We start from the raw sequence: 12,009 nt of genomic DNA on the forward strand, positions 1-12,009 counted from the left end.
TGGGGAGCCCTAGTCCTGGTGGGCAGGGCCAGGGCTCCCCGGGCGTTGAATTGCTGGCAGGAGGAGGGACGAGCCCTGGAGTGGGAGGCTGGGGGGACACGGAGGATACCGGAGGGGAAGGGGGTCCTGCAGCGGCTGCGCAGCAGAGGGCAGAGCGCAGGGCTCACGCCAGCGAGGACGATCCTGATCGGTCAGTCCAGGAGATGAAGGCTTCCTCCTTTGGGTTGCAGAGCTGCATGGGCTCTGCCTCTGTGCTGGGCGAGCATCCCACCGGCTCCTTCCCTGAGCAGGCAGGGGCACAGGCAATACCACTATTTACACCAGCCGGATCCCCCGCGCCCATCTGGGTCCTCCACCCCCCAGTGTCCGTGGGAGAAGCCCCAGGGGTGAGTGGCCATCCCCCTCCCCAGCCCTGCCCGCTTCCCACCCCTAGCGCCCCACACTGATGTTGCACGTCTTGCAGCTGGGGTCCTTTTTGGCGTTGGCAGTGGAGAGGCTCATCAGCTGGTGCCCGCTGATCTCCCCGAGCACGCCAAGGCTGAGGTCCACCGGCTCCGTGTATATGACCTCCAGGATGCTGTCCTGGGCATGGCGGTACACCAGCTCGCCCTCCTCCACACAGCACGTCAGGAACTTGTTGGAGGAAATGTCCAGTTGGGGTAGACGCTCCCGGCAGAAGAGATCCCCCGCAGAACCCTTGGGTGCCAGGACCAAAACAACGTAGTGGTAGGCAGTGTACATGCAGTAGAAGTCCGCAAAGTAGAGGTTGGTGTTGGGGTTGAAGAGACGCTGAGCTGGGATCTGGAATCGGTAACGACCGTAGGGTGAGTCCTGGGGGGGCTGCCCAGTGTTGAATTCGGTGTTGCAGCTGAAGAAGATGCCGTGGAGCATGCCGCTGGTGGGTGAACCGTGGCTGCCACTGTTGTCCTTCAGCGACGGCTTCATCACGTTCCCACAGTGCATCCTGAGTGTGGGGACCGAGGCGAGGAAGAGGGATGCACAGAGACAAACACATAGGCAGGGTCAGGGGACATGGCCCCGGCGAGGACCCGGAACCTCCAGAACCGAGAGGAACAGGAATTGGGGTGGGGGGGGGTACCTGACGTGCTGGAAATACTCCTTGTGCTGGTTGCGGTAGAAGACGGAGAAGCGCAGCATGCGGCCAGCGATCAGCTCAGCTTTCTCCTGCAGCTGGGCCAGATGCTCCTTGGCATAGTCTGGGGGCAGGGATGGGGGCATCAGGGCGTCTCCACTTCCCCCCCTCCCCCCAGGCAGCCCATCCCTGCCTGCAGCTTCTGTTCCTCCCACCTTCTGCCTCCCACTCATCATCTGCCGCTCCAACCGGCCTGGCTTGTGCAAGCTCATGGCATCGCCCCCGTCCTCCCGGCTCCCGGCCCCGGCAAACGCCCGGCTCGACCGCCCATGCTCACCCCCGGTGCAAAACTCCACCGTTTCACTCCAGCCGGACACCAGGTACTCGCCATCGCTTTGCTTTACTGCCGTCTGCACCGCCACGCTGTACTCAGTGCGGGGGCTCAGGAACCAGTGTCCCCGCACTGTCATGGGCAGGGGTACCGCCTTGGCCACCAGCTTGGTGGGGACATCCTGTGCAAAGGGGCGAGGGTCAGGCAGGTCAGAATCCCTGCATCCCTGCTCACTGTTGCCCAACGCCACAGGGTGCCGCTGGCTACCATATGCTGCAAAATACCCACTCTAGCGACTCTGATGGGGTTTGCCTGTCACCGAGACGTCCCCGAAGTAGCGTGCCACCCTGGCTCCTGCTTTCCCCCATGCTCTTGCCCCAGCAGCGCTCCCTTGTCCCCAGCTGCCCACATCAGCCCCAAACACCCTCCAGCAAGCCGCACAAAGGGTAACCCCTTGCAGGGATTGGGGACCCCTCTCTCCGGACAGCATCTCATGGTGTCAATAGGCCACCGAGCAGCACCGCAGTGCAGAGACGTTTCTGTGGCAACGGCAGATGCTGAGGTCGGGAGACATAGGGGAAAAAAAAATCCCACCCCACCCCCCTTATTATTGAGGAGGAGAAAAGAAAAAAAAAGTTAAAACATTAACAGCATCACCCTGGCAACTGTGCTGCTAAAAAAGTCCCAAATTATTGGCTCACATCCAGCAGGAGGGGGAACGTGAGCGGTTTGCGGCTTCACTGCCCCACAGGGGCTGGGGGCATTGGTCACACCCCAGCCCCTGTCCCAGTTTCCTTTGCCAGCCATATCCCACGGTGGGATTTTACCCCATATTGGCACAGGAGTGGGCTATAACCTTGTTTTATCCCCCCACATCTCCTCTCCTCTCCCTGGACAGTTGATCCTGTGTTCCCTGGCTCACCCGATGCTTGAACTTGTTGGAGTTCTTGTTCTCCTTCTTGTTGAGGTCGATGAAGTAGTGGGTGACCCTCTCCAGATCCCCCTTCTCCATAGCCCAGGAGATGCGGAAGGAGTCGCAGGTGATATTGTTGATCTCGATATTTTTGGGGGTGGAAAGTAGCTCCATGGCCGGAGGGGCTGAGCTCCTGCGGGCAAAACACGCGTTGGGGGTTATGCCAAGCGTGGCGGGGTGCCCGCTGCCCACGGCAGCAGCTGCCAGAGGCCACCCGCGCCGATGGCCCCCGCGGCAGAGCAGATGGCACTAGGGTGGATAAAGCGGCTGACAGCCAGAAATAGGCAACACGGGCAGGATCCAGGCAGCAGGGAGCCGCGAACAAGCCCGTTCAGGAAACAGCTACGTGGGGGCCCCGGCCGCTCCCCCTGGGATGCCACGGGGACCCGGCTCGATGCCAGCGGGTGTTTCGGGGTTTGCTCAACAGTGGGGTGGGGAAAGAAAAACAAGGGGAGTGGAGGGAGTGCTGGGAGAGGGGAGGGTTGCACTGGAAAAGCTGGATCTGCCTTTGCCCCGGCCCACGGACGCTTTGTGCCTCAGTTTCCCCATAGCGAGGACTCGCGCTCACCTCCTGCACCCTGGGAAGCCACTCTGTGGGGTGGGTGTGGGTGCATGGGGACCGTTGCACCCTGGGGTGGGCCACGCATTGGGAGCCAGGGGATGCACCAAGGAGGCTGTTGGGAGCTGGGTGACCCCCACCTCCCGTATTGCAGGACCCCAGGGCTTGAGCAAGTCCTGAAGGGAGCAGCGGTGCTGTGGGAGGGCACCTGTCAAACCGTGGCACCGAGGCGCAGCCAGCGAGCCCGCTGCCCCCACATGCACATGCGTGTCCATGACCACCCACACCCGAGCTCAGCTGTGCCCCCCTGCCACTGCACAGCATTGTAAGCACAGGCACAAACTCCGCTTGGCACCCCCAGTCGCATCTGACTCATGTGTGGGCACCCGTGGGCACTCTCCCATACCACCCACGGCCACGGGGTGTTCGCATCCAGGCGCAGCACACGCCAGCAGCCTGTGGCAGGGCACTCGCTCGCCCTTGCAGCCCTGCGGCAAGCCGCAACGCACACCCCAGCCTTCCCCGGCTCCCCGGTTCCAGATTGGCACCAGACACCCCTCAGCCATGTGTCGCCCCACATGCAACCCCTCCATCACCCTTGGGCAGAGCCAAAGGTCACTGCCCTGGGGACAGTGTGCCAGCCTGTTGCCAGGCAGTGGCTCAGGGGCTCTCGCTCCGCATTGTCCCGCACCAGGAGCTTTGCGGTCGGATAGCGATGCCCTGCGTCCCTGTGTCCGGACGTGCCCTGTGTCTCCCAAGTAACACCTGTCAGGGCTCAACCGATGCCATCGAGGTTGCAGGCTCACAGCCACCGGTGAGGCCCTTACCTGGCCGTGCTGGGGGAGCTGATAGGGCGCGGTGGGATGCCGGTGGGGTGGCAGGACAGGGCAAGGCAAAGCAAGGCAGGACAGGCAGCCTCAGCAGGGCCAAGCAGAGCAAGAAGAGCAGAAGATGCTGGTGAAAGCGCGGCGGTGGCAAAGGTACCCGGCAATGCCGTGCTGCTGCCTGCGGCTGCTGCAACTGAGATCCTCCCAGCCAGCTCGGAAATAGCAAACACCCTCCAGAGGAGGGAAAAAAAAAAAAAAACACCTAAAAAAACCCACGAAAAAATAGATATCTAAGCAGCTCGGAGGGGAGGGGGAAATAAAAGAATCCAGCCCTCCTTGGTCTGCCAATCGAGTGGTGGGTTGTGCACGGCGTCAGCTGATGCAGGCGAGTGGGCGGCTGTGGGTGCAGTTTGGGGGTGGGGTGGTGGGCAGCTCCTGTTCGAGACCCCGTTTTTTGAGGTGGGGGAGTGGGGGTGGGGAATGTGTCGGTGGTGCCGGAGGCGGCTCTCACCCCCAGCACAACCAGGAACACCTCCCTTTCCCCCCCCGACCCCCCGTCCCCAAATAGGATGAAGTAGCTGCGGGGGGATGCTGGCACCCACGTGGGACCCCCGGGGGAAACACGGGTGTAAAGCCCAGCAGTGTTTTGCTGCCGGTGTTGTGGGGGACACCTCTGTTTAGGGGTAGGCAAGGTTTTTGTGAGCTGGGAGGTGAGAACTCCCACAAAACTCTGATTGCTCTCCCCCGCTCCCACCCGCCCTCCGACTGCGTGCCCACGCACGCTCCTCCCGCGGTGCCGTAGCCCGGCCGTGCCGCCCTCTGGGCTGCCGGGTACCCGGCGAAGGCGGAGGCGCGGGTGCCGCCCAGGTAAGGGTTTGACATGAAGAGGTGACTGACCCCTCCCCCGCCCCCAGGGATCCCTCCCTCCTCGCCGCACCGCTCAGTCCCGCGTGCCGGCCGCTGCCCAACAAAAAGATGGCGCCGCCACCTTCCGCTTGGGGCCGACCAGTACAAAGATGGCAACTCATGGGCGGGCCCTACTCGCCCTAATAAAGATGGCGGCAGCGACGGCTTTCCAGGACTGCCGGGTCGCTCCGCGCGCGTGCGCGGGAGGGCAGCGAGGCGACGGTTGCCGCAGCAGGGTAAGGGCGGTGCGGCCTGGAGCGGTGCGTGTGCAGGGCCAAGCGCCTTGGGGAGTGCGAGCGGGTCCGAGGCGGGAGATTGTACACGGAGAGGGCTGAGCCCTCTGGGGTGGGAATTGCGAGTGGGTCCTGTTTGGGGGAGCAGGGGAGGCTGAGCTCCGCGCAGGATGCTTACCGTGTCCCCCATCCCCGTCCCCCACCCCCGCAGGGCCAGGCCGAGGATGGCGGAAGGGGGCTCGGCCGACACAGGCTCGCCGGGCAGCCTGCGGCCAGGGGTCCCTGGGGCACGGGGGCTGCTTGGTAGGCGTCCCGCCGGTCCCCCCCTCAGCCCTGGCCGCCTGCCCTCCATCCGCTCCCGAGACCTCACTCTGGGAGGTGTGAAGAAGGTGAGTACCCTCGGGGAAGAAGAAGGTCTTCCCCAAAGTGACCTTGTGTCCCACCCCACCGTTTGGGGAGTGGGTGCAAGAGGAGGCCCCAGGAGCGGCTGCCCGGGGTGTTTCTGGGGCGAATCTGGTCCGTGCGGGACACAGATGGGTCCGCAGCCACCTCCTGCAGCCCTGCGGCCAGTTTTTTGTTGCTTATCTCCACTGATGCAGTGACTTGTCCCTTTGTTCTCATCTGCAGAAAACCTTCACTCCCAATATAATTAGCAGGAAGATCAAGGAAGAGTAAGTGGCTTTGTAAGCATTTCTCTGGGGTGTGGAGGTGGTTATGCCGGCAGGTAGCCGCACGGCAGGGTCTCGATGTCCAAAAACGTGCACCAACAGGGAAACCTGCTGGCGGGGAGTGGGGGAGGACAGGAGCGGGGTTGACGGGCCACCTCCTCACTGCCCAGGCCCAGAGAAGAAGTCTCCATCAAGAAAGAGAAGAAGCAACGGGACCAGGACAGGCAGCGTGATGGGCATGGCCGGGGCCGGGGCCGGCCAGAGGTTATACAGTCACACTCCATCTTTGAGCAAGGCCCTGCTGAAATGATGAAGAAGAAAGGTGACAGGAGCTGCCCTCTTTCCCGGGGAGGGTCTCGGGACTGTCCCACCCGATTTGGGGCTCACCCCGAGGTTGCTTGGCTTTCCCCAGCAGGCTCCTGGGACAAGACAGTGGACGTGTCCGACTTTGGTCCTTCTCACATCATCAACATTAAGAAGGAAAAGAGAGAGACAGACGAGGAGACAAAGCAGATCTTGCGGATGCTGCAGAAGGATGATGTGAGTGGGGCTGCGGGGGACGGTTTTGGTGCCACTGGGCTGGCTCTGAGCATCCCCTTTTCCATCCACACAGTTCCTCGATGATCCAGGGTTGAAGAATGACATCCGTAACAAGCCGGTGCAGCTGCCGCTGGCCCACTCGGGCTGGCTCTTCAAGGGGGAGGCGGCGGAGCAGGAGGACTCCCAGCCCTGGTTGCCGGGCCCGAAGGAGGAGAAGATAGAACTGGACCTCCCAGTAGTGAAAGGTGTGCGGGGGTAGGGGGAAAACCCAGTCGGGGGTGGCTGGGGTTGGCTATTCCCCCCTCCTCATGCCCACCCTCCCCCATCTCGCTCCCGGTGCCAGTGAAAGAAGAACCGTGCGACGAAGACCCTGTCCCCAAGCTGGCAGAACACAAGGGACCCTCTGGTTTCGCCCAGGACGTTTCGGTGGCTGAGCTGCTGCAGCGTCTGAGCCTGTCGGCCGAGGAGGAACTGCTTTTCCTGCAGCTGCCTGACACGCTGCCTGGCCAGCCGCCCACCCAGGATACTAAACCTATCAAGACAGAGGTGCAGAATGAGGATGGGCAAGTGGTCATGGTGAAGCACGACAAGAGCCAGGTAGGGGCTCAGTGGGGCGGAGGCAGCGAGGTGGGACAGTGGTGATGTCCTCCTCTTCATCCCGCGATGTCCCTCAGCAGGAGGCGAGGCAGGCGGAGAATACCTGCACCCTGGCTGACCTTCCTGAGGGGCAGGTGGGGAAACTGCTCATCCGCAAGTCAGGGAAGGTGCAGTTGGTGCTGGGCAAGGTGACTCTGGATGTGACCATGGGCACCCCCTGCTCCTTCCTCCAGGTATGGGTCTGGGAGGAGCCTATTTTGGGAGTCCCTGATAGTGTCACGCTGGCCCCGGCAGCCCAGTCCTGTGACAGCGGTGGGGAAGGATTGTCACTTTCATCCCTCGGGTGTGGGTAGCAGAGGGGCATATCTCCTCCAGACTTAGCCCGTCACAGTGAACAGGGATACCAGGCCTTCTCTTACCACAGTTTGGGAGTGTCCGGCATGAGTGAGCTGCTCACTGGTGTTTCTTCTCTCTGTAAAAGGAGCTGGTGTCAGTTGGCATCGGCGATAACCGGATGGGCGAGATGATCGTCTTGGGCCACGTCAAGCACAAGCTGGTGTGTTCCCCAGACTTTGAAGCTCTGCTGGAGCACCGGCACCGGTAGCAGGGCGGGGGCAAGCTCCTCGTCCCACAGCCTATGGGGACGGAACCCCGTGCAGCTCGTGGACCCTGCAGCACTCCGGCTCTGCCCTCGGCCCCTCCAACCTTGGCTTTGGGATGCAGGGGTGCCTTCTGCAGGCATGGGCGCAGGGATGGCTTTTACCTCCTTCCTAACCCTACCGTGGAGCAGCACCGGGGCTGGAGGCTGCAGCTTTACTCTCAGCCTCACTGCCCTACCTGTGGAAAACAGACAGGGGCCACGGCTGCCTCCATCTCGAGGATTTACAGAGGTATGGGACTCTGGTATTCCCTCTCTCTCTCCAGCAGCTGCCCTCACATGCACATGCTAAGGGAGAGCAGGATACAAGGCTCAGGGGAGAAGTTTGCAATAAAACCTCTTTCCCCACCCCCGACCTTGTGTCGAGCTGCTTTGTGTCGTCCTCTTCCGCCCTGTGCCACCTGCCCGACCGGTTGCTGCCAGCGGCCTTACCCAACTTCTGGATTGGCTGAAGTAGGGGAGAGCGAGGGGAGGCTATTCGGATAGAAAACTAGCCAGGAAACAGTTCAGTGGAGTGGCGCATAATGAAAGTGTCAGATGATAGGAGGGGGCCAGGGGCACATGCCCTTTCTGGCCTAGAACTGGCTACCTGGCCAAGGGTGTGCTCACAGATCTTTTCACTCAGACTTTTTTTGGTCATTAGCAAGGCCATGTCCTTCCTGTGATGACTTCTATCCATTTGTTGTTTGCCAACCCTACAGATAAGTGATTTCTGGGTAGCTGGTGAGATGCTTAATCATTGGGTGGCTGCCATTCACGTGCTTTAAGGTTTTTTGCATAAAGAGCTACTGTCTTCTGTGATCAAGGGAGGAGTTACACAGGGTACACACACCAGGGTATCCTGTGGGTCTACCTACGCAGCCACGGAGAGGACGTGAGAAAGTGTAACAGAAAGATCATTTTGTCCCTATAGGAACAGGTAGGTGAGTTACAAGCGAAAGCAGAAATAAAAGGGGATTCATCATGGAAGAATGCTGCTCCGGAGCCACTCATGCAACAGCAGTTGTAATGACTGCTTAGGGTCCAGAGGATTGGGTTTCAGCTGGATTTGGTTCAGTATCGGGGTTACAGCTCTATTAGGAACGGCACCAGCGAGAGGAGCGTATGTAAGAGCAGAACCAGCAGAGGGGCGCTCTTTCTTTTTTCTCTTCCCCCACCAGACCGGACGGAGCATCGGAGCTTTCCTACAAGCGACTGCCAGGGGTGCCGTGGACTCGTGGTGGTGACTATCATACCTTTTCCCTCTTTGTCTCCCTCTCATTCTTTTCTTTGCTTCTCCCACTTTCTATTGTTGATTGTTGTGGGTAAAATAAAGTAGTTCAGCACTCAACTCCCCAACCAACTTGTCAGGAGCTTACAGTAAACAATTTGCTTTGTGACCAGAGACATTTTTGAGAAGGGATTCTCACAGGGCCTAATTCTGTTCTGTCATTCTATCCTCTTTGGGACATAGCTCCACTGCAACACGGGTGGTACAGACTAAAAGCGTGGAAACTAAAGCATGTTATGCAGGGGGAGTTGAAAAGAATTACTTAAACTATAAACAAGGGTGTGAAGTGTTGGAATAGACAGATCTCTCATTTTATATATAAAGGGCACGGGGCCTCAGAGCAGACTCACCGCTGGCATTTCTGCCGGACGCAAAGGCACAACCATTCACCATCTCCTTTGTGCCTCGGGCCACGTTTCCAGCTGCCGGGCTCAGGGTGAGCGGCTGTGGTTGGGTCTGGGCGAGAGGGTGAAGTGCTGCGGGGCCGAAGCCCTGGCCTTCTGTTCCCAAAGAACAGAACCCGGGCTGCTTAGATTTCTGTTCTGCGTTATCCATTGTAGTTCACTGATTCTAATTTTCAGTGTTTTTATTATTTCCTTAGTCATCTTTGCCTTTAAATTTGTCTGTTGCCTTGTATTCATTTGCTGTCTTTGCTCTGTTTTCCTTTTCCCTTGCCTTTCCTTGTTTTTTTTTTCTTTCTAGATTCATTTTAGTTTCTGATCCCATTTCATAACCTTTTCCCTTTATTTCCCTAATACCCATTGATTTTATTTGTTCCTTCTGTGCCTGCTTTTGTTCCCTTTGCCACTCCTAATTTTCTTCCTTATTTATATTGAAGCTGTTAAATGAGTGTGACCAAGTGAACAAAGGTTTAAAACTACTGACTTTCATGGCAACCATATGCTCGGTCTGTAGAAGAATCAAGGTGAAAAACAAATGCATCTAATGACCCTCAGATACTTCTCCAAACTAACTCTTTCTTCCCTAATCTAAGAAGTCGTAAATAGTGATGGACCACGAGGTATTTTTGCAGACAGCCACCAGCAACGGGAAGAGAAAGATAACTGGGTGGTGAAGCTGCTTGAAGGTAACAACAAAAGGAGTGCCTGTGCTGAAGCGAGCAGAATCCAGGAGTTCATCCAGCAGCTAACTGAGGAAGACCCCCTAGAGGAAGGAAATGACCACCACTGTGACTGCAAAAATGCGAAATAGATGCAAGTTGGCAATGAAAGACCGTGAAGTAATGAACTGTAAAGGTGTAAAAATAGACATGTTTATAGTGAAGTTGAATGTTCACGTTTTGACATATAAAAGAAGTATACTTCAGTCTTTCCGCACGCACGTTTGGCGGAAGGATCCTCCGAGCATCCGGCGCCGCATTAAAGAATACCTGCTTCATAAGGGCTCTGTTGTTACCGAGTCTTTATTTGGTATTGCAATTTGGGTATATACTTGGTTCCATACAACAGGAATTTGAATCCCTTTTATGATAAGCTGGCTGCTAAGTTAAGAACATTCTGGCAGCTCTAGTATCGGCTGGTGAGTTCTGCAGTATACAGAACTGTCTTTGGTATATTAACGTTAGTTGTCTTGCAGTATCGATTATCAAGATTGATGTGGATATCACTCGGAGTCTAAGCCCAGCCGCCCCCGGCCCCTCTGACACCCAATGACAAGCTGGAACACAGGGGGACTTATTTTCTACCAAAATTGCCTTGCCTTCTAACAATTATTGTGGGTAATCTAACTGAAGACGCACCGCCCCACTACGTCCAGGGCTTTGACAGAGCGCCCGTCTTACGGCCCATTAGTGCAGCTCCGCAGCCGCGCGCTGCAGCGTCGCCCCTAATTACCCGGTGCCTCCGCTCCGTGGCGAAAAGCCGGTACCACAGCCCCTGTTGATGGCCGATAGCCGGTAGCGCCATCCCGTGGGGAAGAGTCGGAACGGCCGCGCCCGGTCATAACTGGTGCTCGGTACCGCCGTCATGTGGACAAACTGCGGTCCTGCGACCCGAGACATGCGCATGCGCACTGACGCCCGTGACAGTTGGTGCTGCAGCCGCGCGTGCGCAGCGGCGGCTGTAACACCGGCCGCGGGGATCTTTTCAGCTATATTCGTAAATTGTCAGGGTTCAGCTCTATTAGCAATGGTATTCGGTTTAACTGTATACGTACTAGGAGACAGAGCATAAATTTAGGGTTAAAAGGAGCGAATTTGAGTACAATTTAGAGAGATAGCTCAGTCCTCCGAACCAGCATCCTATGGTCCGAAAGTCCTCCAGAGCGTGTAAGCGACTGTCAGTCCTCCGGAAGTCACACTCCACGGGCCGAAAGTCCCCCAGCGGCCGGAAGCGACCGTCAGTCCTCCGGAAGTGACAGCTTAAGTTGCGGAAGTCCTCCAGATCCCGGAAGCGACTATCAGTCCTCCGGGATTCGCATTCTATAGGCCGGCAGTCCTCCAGGGCCCGGAAGCGACTATCAGTCTTCCAGCAGGTGCACTCTATGCGCCGGAAGTCCTCCGAAGGACCACTAGTGCCGTCAGGCCCCCCAGAACACGCGCTACAAGGACAGTTCCTACCAAAGTAGGAAAAAAGTAGCAAAAAAATCTAAAGAAAAACAGAGAAGGAAAAAAAATCCCAATCCGAGCTCCTCCTCAGCCCCTGCCCGAACAGGTCCATGCTGCAGGGCAGAGTCTCTTGCTGCTTTGGCTGGGCAGTTTAGAATTCTATTAGAATGTCATCATTGATTTTGCTGCTATTCTTCTATTTTAGGTTTTCCCATGAACTTCTCTGTCTTGTTGTTTTGCAATTTTTATGCTAACCCTTTTTTTTACTATCTGTTTTTAAATGTTTGTAACAGCTGGGTGCTCTCTCCAGTGGAGATTTTTTATGTCTCCATTTCATTTGTTTCTTGCCCCTATTGTAGTTTCTGTGGTGCGAACTGGTGCCTCATAGTCTCCATTCGATTTTAAATATCCTCACTGAGGTTTGGGGGAATTGATGGGGCTTTGTGGCCCAAATCAGGCTCGCAGCACAGTATTCTCAGAAAAAGCCACAAAGCACCATGAAAGGCAGAGGGGTCCTACCAGGCTCTACAGAGCCCAGCAAAAACATCATGGCAATCTGGTGTGCAGTAAGGCTTCCTTCCTCTTTTGTGGCCTCTAGCACTTCAGTTTTCTATGTTAATTCTTAATTGTTATAACCCAAAACAACCTACTTCCCTACAGTTTAGTATAAGAGCTAGCTAAGTTTCAGTCCTTACCCGGTCACAGCGCCGACAGTGGAGGCATATTGGTGCTATAAGAATACTATCATAATTTTCAGGCAGGACAGCTTCTTCTATCCAACACTTTAC

General features: G+C 57.1%; 2 protein-coding genes across 16 annotated transcripts; one reads left to right on the forward strand and one right to left on the reverse strand.

Annotated features, from left to right (window-relative positions):
* Window positions 1-429: 429 nt before the first annotated feature.
* Window positions 430-3,992, reverse strand: PHYHIP (phytanoyl-CoA 2-hydroxylase interacting protein). The gene is made up of 5 exons (XM_062015872.1): window positions 3,941-3,992; window positions 2,347-2,530; window positions 1,431-1,605; window positions 1,100-1,217; window positions 430-964 (listed from the first exon to the last, which is right to left on the reverse strand). The coding sequence occupies exons 2-5, from the start codon at window positions 2,509-2,511 to the stop codon at window positions 430-432; spliced, it is 993 nt and encodes a 330-aa protein (XP_061871856.1). The 5' UTR covers window positions 2,512-2,530; window positions 3,941-3,992.
* An 826-nt stretch (window positions 3,993-4,818) lies between these two features.
* On the forward strand, window positions 4,819-10,056 carry POLR3D (RNA polymerase III subunit D). 15 transcript variants are annotated; one of them, XR_009820513.1, is made up of 11 exons: window positions 4,819-4,925; window positions 5,134-5,311; window positions 5,550-5,593; window positions 5,761-5,912; window positions 6,003-6,130; window positions 6,204-6,375; window positions 6,474-6,727; window positions 6,805-6,960; window positions 7,209-7,617; window positions 8,546-8,607; window positions 8,980-10,056. XR_009820513.1 is itself a non-coding variant. In XM_062015912.1 (9 exons), the coding sequence occupies exons 2-9, from the start codon at window positions 5,147-5,149 to the stop codon at window positions 7,329-7,331; spliced, it is 1,194 nt and encodes a 397-aa protein (XP_061871896.1). In that variant the 5' UTR covers window positions 4,819-4,925; window positions 5,134-5,146; the 3' UTR covers window positions 7,332-10,056. The 15 variants fall into 15 exon arrangements, 5 of the variants coding, with proteins under 5 accessions (XP_061871896.1, XP_061871898.1, XP_061871900.1 ...); XR_009820515.1 differs by having other exon boundaries at window positions 9,494-10,056; XR_009820516.1 differs by having other exon boundaries at window positions 9,689-10,056.
* Window positions 10,057-12,009: the final 1,953 nt, after the last annotated feature.

This window comes from Colius striatus, chromosome 27, assembly GCF_028858725.1.
Source record: "Colius striatus isolate bColStr4 chromosome 27, bColStr4.1.hap1, whole genome shotgun sequence".
Taxonomy (NCBI): Eukaryota; Metazoa; Chordata; class Aves; order Coliiformes; family Coliidae; genus Colius; species Colius striatus.